The sequence below is a fragment of the Mugil cephalus genome, chromosome 6, assembly GCF_022458985.1.
Source record: "Mugil cephalus isolate CIBA_MC_2020 chromosome 6, CIBA_Mcephalus_1.1, whole genome shotgun sequence".
NCBI lineage: Eukaryota > Metazoa > Chordata > Actinopteri > Mugiliformes > Mugilidae > Mugil > Mugil cephalus.
Window position 1 is genome coordinate 16,362,977 of NC_061775.1, and position 20,113 is coordinate 16,383,089.

At 40.9% G+C, this 20,113-nt stretch overlaps 1 protein-coding gene across 3 annotated transcripts; it reads left to right on the forward strand.

Annotated features, from left to right (window-relative positions):
• Positions 1-289: 289 nt before the first annotated feature.
• Positions 290-19,766, forward strand: dazap1 (DAZ associated protein 1). 3 transcript variants are annotated; one of them, XM_047587395.1, is made up of 13 exons: positions 290-470; positions 1,670-1,710; positions 3,297-3,463; positions 3,953-4,018; positions 5,108-5,212; positions 5,417-5,465; positions 9,306-9,388; positions 12,347-12,494; positions 12,726-12,758; positions 13,678-13,830; positions 14,429-14,593; positions 17,040-17,132; positions 18,836-19,766. In XM_047587395.1, exons 1-13 carry the CDS (start codon positions 439-441, stop codon positions 19,006-19,008), a joined length of 1,308 nt encoding a protein of 435 aa, XP_047443351.1. In that variant the 5' UTR covers positions 290-438; the 3' UTR covers positions 19,009-19,766. The 3 variants fall into 3 exon arrangements, with proteins under 3 accessions (XP_047443351.1, XP_047443350.1, XP_047443352.1); XM_047587394.1 differs by having other exon boundaries at positions 291-470; positions 5,105-5,212; XM_047587396.1 differs by lacking the exon at positions 17,040-17,132 and having other exon boundaries at positions 295-470; positions 5,105-5,212.
• Positions 19,767-20,113: the final 347 nt, after the last annotated feature.

Genomic DNA, 20,113 nt, shown 5'->3' on the forward strand with positions numbered 1-20,113 from the left:
ATGTTATTTTTTGTATATTCTGTCAAATTTGATGTTGTTTTTTATATATATATATTGTTTTTTGTATATATTCGTGTCTAATTATTCCCTGCTGTGACAAGGGAATTTCCCACACCTGGGATTAATAACAATGTCTTATTTTATTTTATTTTTTTTCCAGTTTATTGACCTAAAATAAACTAGTTTGTGGTTAGACAGAGAGGCGTGTTGTGAATAATTCAGCTACGTCGTTATGAGCTGGCTGGTGGGTCGGTGTAATGTTCCTTTAAAGGCCGCTGCCCCCTGCAGCCGTCGTCATTGCGCAGAACAGTTTGAACCAAAAAGCGGAGAGTGACCTTCCTCAGATCTCAGTCTGAGACAGAGACAGAGACGGAGAGGGGCACCACGGAACCAAGAAGCCGGTCTCAGCTCCTGCACTCCCCCGCCTTAGCCTCAGAAATGAACAACAACTTAGTCGGAGATGAAGTCGGGTAAGATCCGCTTATAAAAAGCCTTTCCGTGTATGCAGGAGAGGAGTGTAAATGACTCTGTAACTCTCAGCCAGCCCGTGGTGTCATTTCATAGCTAACCTTAGCCAGCGAGCTAAGCTAGCTCCAGTAACTTAGCAGCTCGCTAGCTCGAGCAAAGACGACCGAAAAGTGAAAGTATTCTTCAAAGCTGTTGTGTTATTGGTGTCGTGACTTGTGTCGGGGCAGACCGTGTTTACCAGAGTGCTGTCACTCTGCTTGTGGGTTAAATGCATGAGAGAGTGGTTACTTATTTCAGTGTTGTTTCCAGTTAGCTCGAAGCCACTGAGCTAGTGTAGCTAACGCCAGCCAGTGAAGCGAGAGTCTCCTCTTCTCGACTTCACCAAAGAGGACATTTAATGTGAGGACATTTAGCGGACACTGCTGGAGGAAGGAGCATCCTCGGCTGCTTCTAGTCTTTACTTTTTTTTTTATCACGGACGCTGGGTTTGTCATACACGTCTTCTCGTGGAAATCTAAATAAAACCGAGCAGACGTCGGTAGCTGGGTTGGTGGTGGTACCGCTTTACTACTGCCGCTAAACTTCCAGCGATGTACCCGGCGCCGGAGTTCACTAGTCCGCATGCACACAGCCGAGCTACCGCTCTCCTCTCTCCTGTCCTCTCCTTTCCTCTCCTTTCCTCTCTCCTGTCCTCTCCTCTCTCCTCTCTCCTGTCCTCTCCTCTCCCCTCCTGTCCTCTCCCCCTGAAGTCAGTTTGCGTTAGCTTGCTAAACGCCGCGGCTCTGTCCCGGGGTAACTTACGTGGCAGGAGGTTCATAAAAAGACCTTTATTGTCGAGGCCATTGCGCTCAGCGTTAGTGGAGCAATGTGTGTGACATCCACAGCGAGGACCAGACCTCACCATGAGTCACATTAAGCATTTAAACTGAAGCTGTGTGTGTATTTATCCTGATGCTGCAGCAGCAGCAGCAGCAGCTTTGGAGGCAGGGTTGCCTCGTGTTGTGTAATATCTGTGTGCTTGCCTGTTTATTCAGCTGTGCCTCAGAAACGAGGAGCTTTCTATCTCCTCCACCAACACTTCTGTGATTTCAGCGTGTGCAGATTTCTCAGTGCATTGGTTTTAATTGTACCCTTTAAATGTGACTTCAGGATGTACATGATGTAATTTACTGACTGTCTTAACCGTAACATCTACTTTCAGGAAACTTTTTGTGGGTGGATTAGACTGGAGCACCACACAAGGTAAGTCTCACAGTTTAAAAAGCTTTGAAAGCTCTTTTGGTTCATGCACAAAGTTTTAAACATTATGGCTTAGTCTGGATGATATTTATACAGTCTAGACTAAACTAAAAATTTCGGGTCATAAATGGGTAGTAAACCTTGTCTTTTTGTTTCGTATTTGCTGTAATATCAACAGTTTCATACAAAGTTTATAGGTCACTTAGGCAATGATAGTATTGATTGCTTTATTTGGAGAACGCCTCCTTTAAATATAATGTCTGTTTATGCATCAAACTGGAGAAATGGATAAATTACACATTTATCTTCATTTCTTACAGTAATGGATACACAAGTTAACCAAACGTGTGTATCACATATTTTCACCACTAATATCCAAATAACCACCTTGAATTAACTATCAAAAGATAACACACTGCCACAGTAACCACAATGAGAGAAGTTTTGCATTTAAATATTGATTTATTTGTGGGATGAGGTGGAAGATCAGGGACGTATAAAAATATTATGAATGGAACTTATTTCAGATCTGTTTTATTGTTTTATTGTTGTTGCATTTTTTTAATTTTTTTACTATAAGTTAATTCAGACACAAAATGAAATCATTGGTGTGCAATCATATGACCTTGCAGGGAAAACTGTGTGACTGCAGCTTAACTTGAGTGCGATTTTTGACTTTGCACTTTTCGTATTTCTGAGAAAATAATTGTCTTCCAAGTGTCTAACAAAGAGCATTTCGTTCTATGAATGCACGTTTGCCATGTGTTTGTAATGTCATTGAGATTTTTAATACATTCTACCTTTTCATATTGAATTATTACTGATGATCAGTTGTAGATGTTAAACTCTGGTCGTTGTGTCTACATTAAATGTTCTGCATGCAGTCAGTGCTGCCCAGAGACGATCCAGTTTGTTTTAAAGCCCCTCACAGGCTCATGCTTGGTTGGCCGTTGTGTAACTTTGCACGAGTGCTCGCCCATGCTAACAGCAGTGTTAACATTAAGGTCTGAATCACAATGCTGCGTAACTTTGAGCTTGTTTCCGTGGCGATGCCCCAGGGCTTCTCAGCGTTGAGGAAAGCAATTACGTTAACTCTCCCCAAAGTGACTCCTCATTTGTTCAAACTTGCACGCCTTGCTTCCTTTGCCTCTGTGGGCGTGTGCGGGATATGCCGCTGTTGGTTGTATATTTGGTGCTATGCAACATGACAGCGGGTCAGTGCTTTGTTTGCTCTCCAGGCGACTTACAGTAGTTTTATGTTTTAATACAAATGGTTCAAATTCTCATGTTCCTCTATAGGACAAAATCAAGGTCACTGACGACTTCCTTGTGTGTTTCTACGGAGTGGGACTTGTTATTTTTTCTTCCACACCTGTTTTCCTTCCAGTTACAGTTTTAGAACAGGTTGAAGATATTTTCATAGTATCATTTATCATAATGAAAGCCAGCGATATAGAAAACACAACTGCACCTCTGTGTGTTGCTCCGGCGGCAAACTCGTATGAGTTGAACCTTAAATTTTGCGTTTCCAAAGATGCCGTATGCTTCATTTCATGAATGTCCTCTTTTATGTTTCCCTCTTTTCTCAGAGACGCTGAGAAACTACTTCTCACAGTATGGCGAAGTGGTAGATTGTGTCATCATGAAGGACAAAACTACAAATCAGTCGCGAGGCTTCGGCTTTGTTAAATTCAAAGACCCCAATTGTGTACGGACAGTGCTGGAGACAAAGCCACATAATCTTGATGGAAGAAATGTGAGTATTTTTATTCAGAGAGAGTTAAATCAGCACGAGTGATCTGAACAGTGTGAAAAACCTCACATTGTATTTCATCATCCACAGCAGTTAGAAGTTATTTGAAGAGAAGCAGTTTTTTGGGTTCGCATGGCTGAAGCCAGTAGAAAAGATTATGCGCTTTTCAAGTCTGATGCATGTTTGCCCAACAAGGTGTACCTGTTCAGAGTTAAATTAGCACAACTGATATCTGAAGGTGGTTTTTGTCAGAGAGAAGTGGAAAGAAACAAGGCGTTATAATTCAATCTTACACACCGTCTGCTTCTCATGAATAATTTTGTCTCCTTTGTTGTGTTGATAGAGAGAGGTACAGGATTCTGTTGGCCAGAGCATATATGTTACATATGAGTGAGGCAAAGCACTGTACTGTAATGGATTCACTGAAGAACGTCTGAAGGTGCCTTTGTTTGAGGTTAACGTCAAACGTTTTCTCGCTCTCTGTGCCGTCAGATTGACCCGAAGCCATGCACTCCCAGAGGAATGCAACCTGAAAAGTCTCGAACCAAGGAGGGCTGGGTAAGAGGAATCTGATTTCTACTGGGGAGACTAGACTAGGTGTTTCTGCTGGAATAAGGCTCAGGACGTCAAGTCTCTCCGGCCCCTTCCTCTTCCTGAGTTTGGACTCTAGTTTCTTAGGATGGGCCACGAGGAAACCTTGAGCTTCATTTATAAAAAACACTCTGACGTTGATATAAATCTAATATTTTGTTATATATATATTTTTTATTCTTCAAACTGTAATCTTTCCCCTAAACGATCTAGCTTTCATACCTCTGAGAATCCCAGAAATTAGTCTGGGATTTTGATAAATCACAGAAGCATTAAAGAATCTGACTTCTATCGACCTCCATTTATGAGCGCGGGCCTCTGCTACAGCTTTCACTTGTCTGGGATTGACACATAATAAGGTCACAGTTTCCCAGATGTAGCAAAACATCGTATGCAGATGTCATCAGCCTGCGTCGCTAAACACTGGAGTTATTGTAAAAGACGAGAAGGTTTGGAGATAAGTTGGCTCATGTGAATATGTGTAAAATTGCTCCTGGCAGTCTCCAACTTGGGTCATTTGTGGGTCGATCAACATTGCTATCAAGCCCCTGCAGACCGATTACAGTCATTTTGTCCCTTTGGGCAGCACAGACTTTAGTTATTGCATCTTTGCTGTCAATAAAACACTTTTACAAGCCACATATTTGGCTGTGAAGCAGTATGTGCGTGTCAGAAGTTTTTATAAATGAGGCCTTTTCCTCGATACTGGAACTCCTTTCACTGTCGTATAGGTGGTACTGAATGTTTTTTTAATAAGAAACCAGACGATGTAATTGTTAAAAATCATTGTTGATGTAAGCAGCCTCCAGCCTTTATGGCGTGAGCGAACTGTGCAGCAATTCATAGTGGTGGGGGGTAAGTGGTAGGAGCCGTGCTCTCTGATCTGTGGAGACTAGTGTTTGCATTGACATGACATGTTAAGAATTATACCCCAGGGCAAGAGGAGAACCTAATTTCTTCTGCACTGTCTGAATAGATGATGGCTAACTGGCCCCATCCCAGAGTGATCCTTTAACAGACATTGAAATCCATACACTCCCTGTTTTTTTTCAGAAGGGCAGCAAAGCCGATAGCAATAAATCAAAGAAGATATTTGTAGGTGGAATCCCCCATAACTGCGGCGAGCCTGAACTCAGGGACTATTTCAATAGATTCGGAGTGGTGAGTATTGCCAAGTGCCTAATGTCATTTCATAAAATCATTAAGACTGTTTGAATGGATGTGACATTGAACAGGGTCAGTGTGCGAGTGTACAAGTAAACTGGGGATGGAATAGGGTAATTAATTGAGGCAGAATGTTTAATTGGAATAAGAAGGGACCCTGTCCGGTTTTCTAAAATGGAGTTTCCCTTTGTCCCATTCAAGGTCACAGAGGTGGTAATGATCTATGACGCGGAGAAGCAGAGGCCCCGAGGTAAAAGCTGATCCCGTTTTTTCTCTCCCCTCTCCATACCTTACCATCTTAAATCTCATGACAAACTATTCTGGCCCAAAGAGAAAAAACGTCCGTTCAGCCTTGGATTTTTAATTCAGTTAAAACACAGTGAATCAGAAAAGTCTGTGTAAGGTGGAAATAACATGCAGCAAAACAAAATGCAATTAATACAGGTTAAATGAAAGCAAGACACTACACCATACGTGAAATTGCATTTTAAATTACATACTTCTGAGCTATATTCATTTCCTAAAGAAGGAGGACGAAGGCAGCACCTTTTGTTTATATGCAGATTACAAACATGTACGATGTAACATGTAATTTCCTGTGCCTTAATGAAAGAAACCTTATTAAAACTAGATCTCAGCCTGCGTTACGTGGTCACGTATGAATGTTTTCTAGACACCGTCGCCGTTGCTTTGCAGTGTCCTTCATGACCTTGTGGGAAAACATGAGTCTCTTCCACTGATGTGTTTTTGTTCGTTTAAATTAACAGTTTTCAGGGTAAAAAAAATCAGTTTTCAGTCAGAGCAAGGAAATTGGTTATATTTATAGACGTTAGTTAGCATATTGGCTGATCTCAACCTCACAGAGGCTTCATTCAGATGGAAATATTAAAAATGATCATTCTCAAGAGCACCTTGAGGTTCAGTGGATTTAATACGGCTCTTTACCTGGTCTTTCTTCTAAATATATATGTTTTATTGTCTGCAGATTATTGGAGTTGGAGCAATAATGATTTCAGCATTTATTAGCACAGGTTATGTTGCACACGGGGGCCCTGCTAACAGCCACTTCACCACCACCATTACAATATTAAATTATAGCTTCCCATCTTTTCATGGCTATCTTTAAGGAGAAGTGTTTGCTCGGTATAATTAATCCTTTTGTTAATATTCAATATTTAAAAAAAACCTTCTTCCTAACATCTGTCCAGTGAGTAAGTTATCAGTGGGAAAACACAGGGATGCATCTCTTCATATCATGTCCAATCAGGGGGAATTAACACCAAGCACGGTTTTAATATTGGACTATGTTTTAACGTAGACTTTGACCTTTTGTAATATATCTTACTATCGTTGATGAGCGGTAAATTCACCACACACAGAAAGTGGAGGTAAAATAATTGCGCTCATCTTTGTTGGCCTCATAATTGGTCGACTGACCACCAACCAGAGGGCTCCCACCTGTGGTCAAGTCCTGACTTCTGAAAGAAAGAAGACTTTAATGCAGTCCGTTACTGTAATCAGTCAGTCTTCTTAATTTAAAGTTTGACAAAGAAAAAAATAAGTTCCATCAAAAGTTAAAGGGGAAAACGTTCTGCCAGAAACTAGGAGGAAAACTTAATTATGTTGTAATGTATAGTTTTTTTTAAAACTGTGCTTTCTTTGTAGCGAAGGAACTTAAAAGGAGACTAGCGTCAGGAAAGTAGGTGCTCCAAAATATACTGTACTTAATCAAACCACGCTACTGGCATATTGAGAACAGTTCGAGTATCTGAAAGAGGTTGTGTCCTTCATAGACGCTGGTGTCGGTCTAAAATGCTCAAGGTTAATATCAGATTGTTACTGTGAGAACAGTGAAAAAAAATTTTTTTTTTATCTCCTTTGACACCTCAGAACTTTCCCCAACCTATTTCCTGACTGTAAAAATGAACCGACTTTTATGTCCATCCGGTTAAAATTTATCTAGACTCTTTGACATGTGCCGACACTTTAAGCATAAATGGCCTCACTGGGAATCAGACCCGTTCCACTGGCACCGTCGGTGTCAGACTCTGCCCACTGAGTTACAGTCACAGCTGTTTGGTCTGCGTCTGTCCTACATAACCACGATGCAGCGGCCACTGACCCACAACACGCACACGGCTCCTCCTTCACAACCCCATTCATTCTCTGCTGGGAGACACCCAGAATAGTTTGTCATTGGAATTTAACATGATGCTCTGCACCAATAACATTCATTGCATAATCTTTACTAGTATTATAAAAAGTTTCTGTTACTAAAACCATTACATGTTGAACATTGGAATAAGTTTTCTTTACATTGATTTAGATGTAACTGATACATGTATCTTAAATGGCATAGTATGTGTTTTCCCATATGTAGAAAGTTAAGTATTTTTGTAAGTAAGCCCTTTTCTATTTTTCTTTCTTCTGTCCCCCTTCTCCTTTGTGAATGGTTTGAATGTGATTAACGGTGTCTCTTAAGATTTGTCTTTTCTCCTTTAGGTTACTGTGCATTGACAGGTAGCACAGAGGTACAGGCCAAATGTAAACGCACCCAAATTCTTTCACTCTGCTGAAATGGGGTTTTACGCAAAGCCGCATCTGTCTTTTTGACACAACTGAAGGAGGACGTTATTTACCGACAGAGTCCTTCCAGGGTGTTTCAGTGATAATCACGGAGCAATACGTCCTCAGTTTCATTAAATGGTTATCTGTTTTTGTTGTAAAATACACAACAAATATTAATTTGCGTCCTCTGCATTTGATATATGATAAAAAGTTCTATTACATTAAGTAAATTCTCTCTTTTTATGTCACAATTTGCAGCATGAGAGGGTGATTAATTAGGCATTCAATAAATGTATAGAAACTAATCTTATTAATAAATGAATCCTTGATATTAAGTTACTCTGTTACTAAAAATGATTGTTATTAACGTTAGACTGTAAATTATCTGTTGATTGATCAGTCGTTGAGGGATTATTGTAGCTATAATTAAATTATTTCTAGTATGTTCTAATAGTGACTATTAGGATTAATTTGACTTGAGAATCCAGTTCTTAAACTTTAAGTCAACATCTTTACTAGTTTGGTCTTAAATTTAGGTTGGGGACGGGTCATTGACAGCTGTTATTAATAGCTATAGATCATATTGCTTGGCATGGCACTAGAGGTCTCTAAAATCTCAGTTGTCTCGTAGGACGCTTAATTGGATTCAGGTTAGGTCCCCAAGTAGAGATGTGCACACAACCCAGTTCTGCCACAGCGGAAAGTTAATCAGATTGAAAGTAGATCACCGCAGCAGCTTGTTAACGCTCTGCAGATTGTCACACAAAGTAGTTTACTGGAAAAGTTTGTGCAAAAAAGTTGCAAGTGTTTGAACTGGTGCTCTTTGCGTATCACCCCGTGAAATCAGTCGAGGAAAATCAGCAACTCATCAGTTCGGGAAACTATATTTGTGGCCTATATCTTTGTGTTACCGTTGTGAGCAATATTTTAATTGTCCATTTTAGGCTTATCCTGGCTGACTCAAAAGTTAAATACTGAATTTGGGAAAGCTTGGAGAAAGCTTTAGGCATTCTACAGTTTGTGTTTCTCCATATTTTTTGTGATGCATTAACAATGGCTGCTGCGAGTGTGTGCTCCACAGCAATATACCAAGGGACAGATCAAGGTGGGGTTTGGATGAAACAGCAAGAAGTTTACCAAATTTGTTATTGTGGTTCAATTGGAATTTATCTGCACATTCAGTCTTGGCAGAGCTTGAAAAATGGACTTTACTGACTTTTATAAGGCATTTAACATATAATCAGAAACTACACTTGTCTTCATTTGTGTTTAATAACTAAGTAGTCTGATATTGTTCACCAAATATTTTCTTTTGCTCATTAAAGAGATGAGTTTCCTTCGATCTTCCCAGGCGTTAAGTCTTGGATATGTGTTGTTCTTCAAGTCTGCGACATCATCCGAACCCCAGGAGCCTTTTGCTCAGTCTTGACGGATCCTCACTCTGCTGAAGCCCAATACTGTTCTTCATCTTGTGTTGTCACAACCCCCCTGCTACCTTGATTCACTCTTGGTCGTTGGCTAGGTTTTGGATTTATTACTTTCGAGGCCGAACAATCAGTGGACCAGGCTGTCAACATGCATTTTCACGACATCATGGGCAAAAAAGTGTGTAGTTGTAGTTTTATTTTACCCTTAAGATCAAACGGAGGCTTGGGCGACGGAGTGAGAATTTATACTGTGATGCTGCTTTATCAGTGAGCGCAGCATCATATGGCACAAATTTAAAAATAATCAGCGTACTAACTTGACTGACTTAATTTTCACTCACACTTAATCTAATCACAGTTTCTAAACGCACTCGTCCTTCACCTGCTGTTGTATTGCAATTTCAGTTGTCGCCCAAGGCTTTGTTTCAAGTGACCACTCCTTTAGGATGTCTGAAATTAATTAATTAATTATACTTATGCAACAAATGACGTGCTAAGATAATTAAAGCAATGACAATAAAACTAATTTGAGTTTAAACCTAACATGAATCACCTAAAGGATTGGTCTAATCAGTTCTGTTTTTTCTTTTTTCCTTTATTTTTTTTGTTTTCTGATGTTTTGTTGGCAGGTCACTTACACGTCAACATTTTTATTTCTTTTTTTTTTAAACGTTAAAGAAAAAAAAGCTCAACTCAGTGACCTCAGTTGACGAATCTCCATACTGTGTCCGTCAGCCAGTCACAACAAATGAAACCCCGACCAAATGCTGCTTAGGACGAGGCTCGAGTCGCACGAGAGTATTTGCATGTCACTACTCGTGTTTGTTTTAACTCAGCCGGTACCAGACGGATGGGGTTTACTGCACAAAGTCGATTCAGACGGTGTCAGGTAAGCGGTCCGTTCAGGGAGAAACAATAAATTAACTGCGGTGTAATTTTGGAGCGCTCTTTCTAACCTTCTGACACACCTTCTTCCATTCTCACCACCCACCTGGCACCTTTAGCTGAGTAAAACCAACCAAGCACAAACTGCAAGTTCTTGTTGGTACATATCTGGGTAGGACTGGTTTTTAGGCAATTTCAAAGCCTCAGTTAATTAGCAACCTCCGCCCACTTTCCCCAGTGTGTATTTAGCAGCTTTTAAACCACTCCAGAGAGACACGCTGGGAGAGAGACGCCTCCTTCCTATCCCCAGTGCGGACGTGAATGAAAAAAAAATGAAAATAATCATCCACACTCACTGTAGAGATGCATCCACTCCGTCATATCGTATCGTCCCATGTATCGTGTTTCTGTCCGTAATCTTTGCATGGCTGCACGACTGGTTTGAGCGGTTTGAAGGTCAGTCGGCTATAATTAATTTATCGGAGGCTATTTGCGCACATTTTGCCAGATTTTGGCAACAGCTTTTTGTGCTTTCGATTGAAATCGGACAATGGAGAGATGGCAGCGAATAAGAAGTGTGTGAGTGTCGGGGGTTTAACTGAGGAATAACATGCACCAAAGCTTCCCCCCCCCCGGAGCTGTTGCAGCTCATTGTCGGCACCATAAACCACTCGACTAACACATCACTGTCCTTCTGCTTCATCTAAACAAGCCATATATCTCATTTTTGTTCCACTTTTTGTGTAGATCGGGGAATATAAATGCTAATCTGAACCATTTTATTTCCCTGTTATTAGCGGATATAGATTTATACCAACAGATTTTTATTCAAATGTCACCGATTATCACATTAATAAGATGAGCCAAATCCCACCCGTCCCTGGTAAATGATTCGGCCCAACCTGTGTACTCTCCAGCGGTACCTGCTCTCCTTGACTTTGCCCTCGTTTCCAGCAGGAATCAAGGCTCGACTTAATCCATTGTTCTTGACTTGACATTACCTTACGCTGGGACTTCAGGGAGACTGGGAGATATGAGTTACAAAATTAGAAATTGGAGCACATCAAACTGTGGAACAAATCCCAATTCTGCTGTTGGGGACTGCACAGAAGTCATGGTATCCATCACTCGCAGCTGTGATGCCCACGGGAGAAAGTGCTCAGGTAGCTGCCGGCGGCGGCGGCGGCGGCGGAGGAGAGCCCGGAAACATGTGCATGTAATTAGGTCGACAGAGAAGGAAGAGGGGAGGCTGGGGAAGGTGGTAACACCTTAAAGCGGGAAGGAATTTGCGATTCGTTTTCCTCCTGCAAGGTGACCCCAATAACTCAACCCCTCAGTCTATTTCTGGTTGGCTCCCCCTTTACTCTCAGCCTGTTACTTTGCTCTGGTTAACTGCTGGTAGCTTTGCCTAGTTGCAAACTACAAAGTTTTGTTATTGGGGCAGTAAATTTATTTTTGTCTCGAAGGGACGTGATGAATAATAATGGTATATGAAAGTCAAATGGCCGGCAATAATGATTCATCATGTATTAATATCAAGCCTGGATTATTGACATTTAAGGTGTCGGTTTTATAGAGGCGCAGTCCTCCTCCAGCAGCATTTTGACATCATATTCAGGCCAATAACTTCAATTTAATCAAATAAAAAATAAAAAAAAGTATTTTCTCACAGTTGACACAGTATGAAGATTCGGTTTTAGATTGACTGAAAAGACTGTTCATTTGTACTATCTGCATGTTTACTTTGTTGTCTGCTAGAACTGAGATACAGATTCTTCTCTACATTCATCCCTCCCCCTAAAACTTATTCCAAATACGATAAAAATGAGATTCCTTATAAGCGTTAGATGGAGAAAGGTAAGTCACGACCTTCCATTAGATGTCTTTCCCATATATAGGGCATTTAATAACGAGGAAAGAAAGAAATCTATGTTTCTCAGGTACATTTTAAGAGCTAGTTTAAAGATGATGCATTTAAATATCATTTATATATATGTACTGTCTTGACAGTATGACTTTGGGTGCTGAAATTCCTATTGAATAATTAGTACCTGAGACACATAGTCGCACAGCTCTCGTAGCTACAGTAATATTAAATTAAATAGCCGCCACATGTTAATTGAACAGATTTCAAACTGGCCCAAAAAATGTTGAGATAAAGCATCAGCGGTAGGACAGGTCTGTCTAGGTGAGGGACTTCACGGACCTTTTACTGGTGTTGCCAAATGTGCCCTCCTTGTCCTTTGTCCAGGTGGAAGTAAAGAAGGCCGAACCTCGTGACAGCAAAGCTCCTGGGCAGCTTGGCCCTGGCCAGTGGGCACCCAGGGGCATCTTGAGTGCAGCTAATGGTTGGACGGCACAGCCTGCCCAGGGCTGGCAACAGCCTTACGGGCCACAGGGTGAGTGGGAACAAGTCCCAGAGCAGCCAGGGAGAAGCTCGCTACTCCGAGAAAAAAACCTTGTAGTAATTGTTTTAACGTGTTAAATCCTTCAGCTTACACATTAACCTTATACACGCAGGCTAATATTTGCACTGGCAGCTTTGATATTGAACTGTGTTATGTGAACAATTTTACCTTTTTATGCTTCAGCGTTGCCCTGAATCTGAACTTTTTTTTCTCTTCCTGAAGGAGTGTGGGTGTCGACTACTGGCCAGCCCATAGGTAGGTTTTAACACACTGTTTTTTCTCTTTTTTTGTGTGTGTGTGTTGTGTAACTGTGAGATTGCAGATAGATGTGTCTTTACCATTTGATCATGTGCTTATCTGGAAACACTAGTGTGACAGAAATGGGCTCAGTGCAGCCAATAGGGCCGATGACAGTTAACAGTGCATGTTATCACTGATTCATAATGGCTGAGGCTGCTGATAATTTGCAGCTTGGGACAGATGGCAGCCTTGAATGGATTCCGGCCTCCCTCTGCTGTCGGTCAGGCTTGGTTTCATATCTCCACCTCCGGGTCAAACTGCAGCGCTCACTGCAGTGTGGACCCCGCGCTCTCTCACAAGATACTTCAGGATCAGACAATTGCTGTGTTTTCTATTACCCCTAGAAAAGGCGCAGCAACTAAGTATCTCGATAAAACATTTCGAGAAACCTCTCAAATATCGCTAAAACACTTGTACGCCATCATGAGGCGGCTGTTCAGACGTATCGACGTAACAGTGTATCGCAATGGACATACTTTTTTTTTTTTGCATTTCCCCACAGATGATTCAGGGGTCATGTTACCAGTTCATTTGAAGTCCATTTCCTCAGAGTAAAGTCTTGCATGACAAGAATTTAAGAGAATTACGAGATATGATAAGATGAGACTTTACGAGAATTACATTTGCAAAACACCTTTCAGTGGAAACACACAGCACAGCTGTACTTAACCGACATATTTTGTGAAAAACTGTAATGAAAATGCAGCTAACGTCGTAAAACCAGTGTTGTGTGCTAATAGACTATTTGTTGAGACATCTACGGATTAAAATCATAGAGTTCAGACACATCTAGTTTATTGCAGGTTTATTAAAATCTTATCAACTCATTTGAATCTGACACAAACGTGAATGAACCTGTTGTGTGTTGGATCAGGCGGGTATGGACCTCCGTTGTCAGCAGCCCGGGGAACCCCCACACAGCCTCCATCACCTTTCAACGCTGCATTCCTGGTCACGGCCCCGGCGGGCGGCTTCGCTGCACCTCAGGGTTACCCTCAGCAGGGCTACACCACAGCACCTCAGTTTGGTCAGTCATGTGCTCACACTACGTCACTCACTCTTCATACTTCAGTTGTAACATAGTGCGAAGAGTTTCTGAATGCCGACCTATGTTTGATGCTATAGATAGATGATTTCTATATTTGTGAGAAACTATTGTTTTTTCTCCATCTGGAAGTCACCAAGACTGTGTTTTTGTTTTCTGTAAAATGTGTTAATTGAATCTGTGTGATGTTTTAAAGGCAGTTTGCTGTTGCTCTGCTCAGGGAGGAACCTTCATCTTATCAGAGATGGACAGCATGACTCACTGACACCCAGAATTTAATGAAGTGTTGCTAAGAGGCCTGTTGGGGATTATTTCCTTTCCCTCAGATAAAAACTGATGCAGATGTACTGAGCTCATATTTTGTAAATTAAGGACAGAATGTTGTTATAAAAATAATCCCTTAGAAGTGTGTCAGCATTAGTTACAATTCGGTCTGCACTTAACTCTTAACAGTCTAAGGGTTTTTATCTAAGTAATGGTTTGATATCTTGACTCTCAGTGGCCGTTGTTTATTGGAAGGAGGTAAATAAACACTAATAGGGGATTATTAGTGACTGAAATTATCTTGACTCTCCAACAGGTTACAGTTTCGGCACACCCCAAGCAGACCAGTATGCTCCACAGGTTCCTCCTCCTCCCACCACTCCAGGAACTGCACCGCTGGGCTTTGCCCCCGCCACCACACCAACTCAGGACTTGAGCAAAGCTCCCACTGGGCAGCCTGACTTCCCTTATAGCCAGTATGGTAAGAAAAGCATTGTGCATAAAGAAGCGTGCTGCCCCCTTTTTCCCCCATCTGATTGTTATTCACCCCCTCGGCCCCACCCATCTCCCTGGATACTCTACGGGGTGCAACTGCAGCTCATTTAGGTTCATGACTAGAACCCTTAGACAAGCAGGAGCCTGCTCTCGGTACCATTTAGCTTGAACAGCAACACATGCGTACATGCTTCTCGCATACATGAACCCCCACTGGCGTGAAGATGCTGCTGAAGTTTCACCATGTCGAGGAGTCTTCAGCACTCATTTCTGTCGAGTCTTTCCAGCTGGGCTGTGGACTGATAAAAAGATTGGTAGGTCTTGGTAGGTTTGAATTAGATCATCCTGCCTTGCAATGTTTTTTTTTGTTTGTTTGTTTTTGCATTTTTATTTTGAAAGGAGTGAAATCTTATCCCGACTGACTGTACATTGGTTAATAAACTCCTACCTTTTTAATTAATCCCTTCCTCTCCTCCTCCTCCTCCTCTTCCTCCCTGATGATGACTTTGCTGACTTCTTTTCCTGGTCTTGGCCCAAAGCCATAGAAGAGTACCAGCATGACAATATTCTGGAAACATTATTCCTGGGTTTAGGCATGTCCAACCTGCCAAGATACCTATCAAAATTTTTTAAATGTACCCCACCGGAGCTTTGCATGTTTGTCTGCCAAATGTGACGTTGCCTTGTAGATGTATAAAGATATTAGTTAGAGTACTGACCAAGTTATTATTATTTTACTTAATTGTGTTTAGGTGTCAATCTCTGGGGGGTGACTTTGTGGTCTTTGAACTGGAGTGTTAGTTTAGCCAGGATAATTATTCCTCCTGGATCTTTGCAGAGACTTTACGCCGCATCAGTACACATCACATTATTATTTACTTTCTATGAAGATAATTATTTTCACTGACTTTATACTCGAAATTAAGAGTCTGAGAGTCGATCTTGGAGCACAAATGGAGGCTGGAGATTTTCAGATCTGACCCAAAAAGACAGAAAACTAACCAGCGTCCATGGAAGAGGAACAGTCCTCTTCACTCATTCAACATTCAGCCATTCTCTCACATGAGCGCGAAGTCAGATGTCCATTAAAAAGATACATCCAGTTTTTTTTGTCTGGCTGGTATTTTTCTACTGACTTGGCTTACAGCTGCTTCAAACTGCTCTATCTACATCTAAGGCCGTCATGTGATTACTGTCCGTCATGACAGGTGCCCATCTCGTTTCAGTGTCTCCCGCTTGTGCTTATCTTCCATCCGGCTTTTTGCTTTTAGTGTCCACTGCCTGCTCAGGCGCTAGGTCTGGATATCAGTCGGTAGAATCAACTTGACCTCGCAAACGTTTTGTGAAATGAGCAGAAAAAATGTCGTGCTGTTGATGCAAAGCCACGAAAAGGATTCGTTATTACAGTAGCAGGCTCTGGATATGACATGTTCATGTGTGTGTAAAGTTAGAACATGGTTCAGAAGTTTTGGTTAAGGTTTCGTTTTGGATTATGAGGAGTTGGGCAGTTATAATATTTTGGTTAGAGTCGGGATCAAGCTGGTGGTTTTGCATGTAACTTGTTAATGTTTAATTTTAGGCCATTATCTATCAATACATATCATATATATTTATAATTCCTTTGTCCTTCCAGGCGTGGTTGGTGTAATGTTGGTTATAGGACACAGTAAACGTTAAATCAGCTGATCCTTTCATGAAAACACCTTCTTGTTGCATTCGGGAACAGAAACACATGTTAAATTTGAGAATTGAATTAGTTTTTCTGATTAACTAAACATTTTTCCTTTTGAGTCATGGCCCTGTTTGTTTGTGCTTTTTTTCTCCCCTAATGGCCTTGAATGCATCACCAAGTGGATTTCTTTTAGTGCTGGTTCTGCTGACGTCCTGCTCAGAGAACTGAGGTGATTTTAGTTACCAAATAAGTCTTGATAAGATTGATTGGAAAAGCACACATAAGACGATGCAGCACGTTGATTATCTCGCTGATTGCAGTGGCTGCTTTTAAGGCGCGAAACCGCATAGAAACTTATTGGCATCTTCGTATAATGACTCACAATAATCACAATATGCAAAACCACTGGTTCCTGCTCCTGTTTCTAGTTCCTTTCTCCCCATAATATTTTTCTTAGTGGGGGCAAAAAAAAAAAAAAAAAAAAAAAAGATAAATCACAGTTACTTGACTTATAAGGCACATTTCACAAAATTGAACGAGACCAGGCTGGCATGATAAGGAAGGCAGGCGTGCTAGCAGGTAGCTCACACTCTTGACACAGGCTCCGACTTGCAGCAGATCCAAAAAGTAATGCCTCACAACAGCGTAGTCCAGAGTATCAATGTGTAGCTCTGTTAGCTCAGTAAGGGGGGAACTATATAAAGTAGTCGGCCAGCAGTATCTGGGTTCAGTCAACCTGGTCTCCTCGTCTCCCTGATAGGCTTGGGTAACTACCCTCAGGACCCCTCTGCCTACGGACCAACGCGTCCTTCTCACAGTTATGGTCAGGATGAGCAGGGAGGATATAGTGCAGGTAGGTGCCAGCATTGTCTTCTCCAACCACAAAAGAAGCATTTGTTCAGTTCTTTAGTGTTTTATAGAGCTGCAACCTGGTTCTTCGCCTCTTCTTTTTGCTCTGTGTTGTAGTATTTTGCATGTACATTTTGCATGTACATACAAATTACTGTGCGTATAGTAAAACCCAGCTAACACCTGACCCGGCAGCTGAGTGGATTTGAAAGAAATTTACATTGAAATTTGGCAATCTCAGCTCTAAGCAAGTCATTTCCCTCGGCGGCTGGAGCTTTACTATACCAAGACTAACCACGTCCTCCTTTTTTTATTTTTTTATTTTTTGTTCACTCTCTGTCCGCATTGCTTTGCTGATTGTAAAAGGATGATCTAATTGTCAGAAAATTTGTTCATGGTTCAGTTGTCACCATGCATCAGCAGTTCATTCACCCGTTACCCCTCCTCCCCTCCCACCCATGTACTGTCTCCACATTGTAGCTAAAGGGGTGAGAAAGGAAAGAAGATTTAAGAAGCTCACAACACGAGTAAATTTCCAATTTCTCCCAATTACCCTGTCTGACGGTCCTGTTGGGACCGCTCCCTGTTCCATTTCTTTATGAGGAAATATGTTGTATTTTCTAATTTTCCCCAGTTTGTTTCTCTCTTTTCTCTCTTGTCTTTTCATTCCAGTTGTTTATAACTTTCTCTAAAACGGTATTAATTAGTAATATGTTGATATTTTTCACTCTCATGTTAAGTGGATGTTACCAGGGCAGGAAAATAACCAGTCGCACACAAGATTCTGGGAAAATCTGGCACAGCATTTTGGGAACAAACCCACTGCTCTTCTCATTTTAATCGACCCTTTGGCTTTGGCAGTGGCTGCTGATTTTGTAATGTACATCAACCATTTCTCCAGGCAGATTAGTTTCCTCCCCTGGACGTCACTGTGGTTCCCTCTCATGTTTACAGGGAGATGGTGCCATCCAGTGTATAAATAGGAGAACGCTCTGCGTTGATCATTCAACAGAATCTAGACATTGTTTTCCTCAATGACGCCTGCTCAAAATGTTTATTAAATTCAGCCCAAACTTTCCTTTTCGTGTTTATAAGAAACAATATCTGACACAAAATGGCTCATTGAACGATAACAGTATTTGAATCTATTGGAAAAATCCACCATGAACCCTTAAAAACAAAAAAACTTCCATTGGCCGTGCACACTGCACCTCAGGACCCATTTTACTTACATAACTTACATAAGGCCACCAACAATTTAAGAACAAAGTGAAAAATAAATATTTACCTAATGTATTTTGCACAAAGAAACAGTTTTATTCATTGCAGCAATAAAAAAAAAAAGCTTTGGTTTTAGTATCTAACCCCCAATTTGCTCAAGCTGAGGCTGCAGCCCACTGCTCCAGCTGTGCACACAACTGTGTGAACGAATGGATGCATGAAATGTGAAGAGAGCGATCAATAAAGGATTAATTATTATTATTCTTAATATTATAGACTTAACTGCTGGGTATTGAGTAGATATTGGGACAAAATTGAAATAAAATGAGTGATATGAAGGGCTACAGGTTGGATTTTTCCTGTAAACTGAATGTTTACATTAATCATTGTAGTTTGTTTGAAGGTGTAAGGCTTCTCTCCAAACACTGCCCCACTGACACCGACACTAACACCTTTTCTCGTTTTCCTGCATCTTCTCCACATCAGGGTACGGTCAGGATCTAACAGCGTTCGGACACAGCTTCGCAGACCCCAGCCAGCAGACGGCCTCGTACGGAGCTCCGACAGCACAACCCGCCGCCGCTCCTCAGCCCGCCGCAACCGCCTTCGGCAGAGGGCAGAACCACAACGTACAGGGCTTCCACCCGTATCGACGCTGACTAGGACCCCTGGAGGGGGCAGCTGTGTAAAATTCAAAAAAACAAAACAAAAACAAAACAAAACAACAAAAAAAGAAGTCAGGGAAATGTGTGTTCTTGCTTAAAAGCGAAAAACTGGAGTTTGGGATTGTTCTTTGGGAATGTTGAGTGCAGACCGTTTGTGAAACAGAAACCTTTGTGATAGCAGGGATTCCAGTAAATACAAAAGGGGTGTAAAGAAAACCCACCTTTTTTTAATTTTTTTTTTTATTATTATTTTGCATAACTTAAAGAACGTTCAGCAGAGAGAAGCTTTTATCCCCCCACCTCCCCATCCCATGTTTTATAGTAGAAATGAACTACTTTGCAATAATTTTGATTGTCTGGTCAAACACTAGCACAGAGACTATATGTAAAGAGACTTGCTTATAAATATGAATATGTATATTTATGGTGGACACAACTGAAACAGGGTCTCAAGTTTCCTCAGCTTTAAATTCTAGGGAAAAAAAATGTTTTTATTTTTCATTTGGTGAATTTTGTTTACTTTCTGAGCCTTTAAAGTTTGTTTAAAATGAGATTATGAATATATATATTATACACGAACTGTGCAATTTTTTAAAAAGAGACTTTTGTACTATAAATGTACACTTTGCTTGTTTTTTTATTTAAAGATGTAGACTTCCCTCAGGTGGCTGTTTTGGGTGCATTTTTTGCACTTATGCAAAAAGATAAATGACAAAATTAATACATAAATAAATGTTTTAAGGAAACCATGACTGTCGTGAAGTGTGTTTGCTCCTGGTGTTTTTTTGTTGTTGTTTTTTGATAGATGCACAGCAAAGAAGAACTGAAGAAGTTAGTTGTTAGCAATGATTATTTTGGCAGATAGTTTTATTGTTGAATAGTCGATTCAGTCATTTTTTACATAGAAACCCCAATAACTGCAGTGGCTAGTAATTTGGGTTTTATTGCGGATTAAATATAGTTTTTGACTACTGATACAATGAGACACTGTCATGGAGATTATTTTTTATAATCGTATATATATTTTTTCGACTAAAATCTGTATGAATTGAGCAAATAATTGTTTTCAATAATAACTGGAAATTATTGTAATGTTTAC

What these genes read in the sequence shown, in the direction of transcription:
- dazap1 (XM_047587394.1), top strand. Translation starts at nt 439, where the DNA reads ATGAACAACAACTTAGTCGGAGATGAAGTCGG. An exon ending in CTCGAACCAAGGAGGGCTGG is followed by an intron (nt 4,019 to 5,104) that starts GTAAGAGGAATC and finishes GTTTTTTTTCAG; the next exon opens with AAGGGCAGCAAAGCCGATAG. An exon ending in GGAGAAGCAGAGGCCCCGAG is followed by an intron (nt 5,466 to 9,305) that starts GTAAAAGCTGAT and finishes GTCGTTGGCTAG; the next exon opens with GTTTTGGATTTATTACTTTC.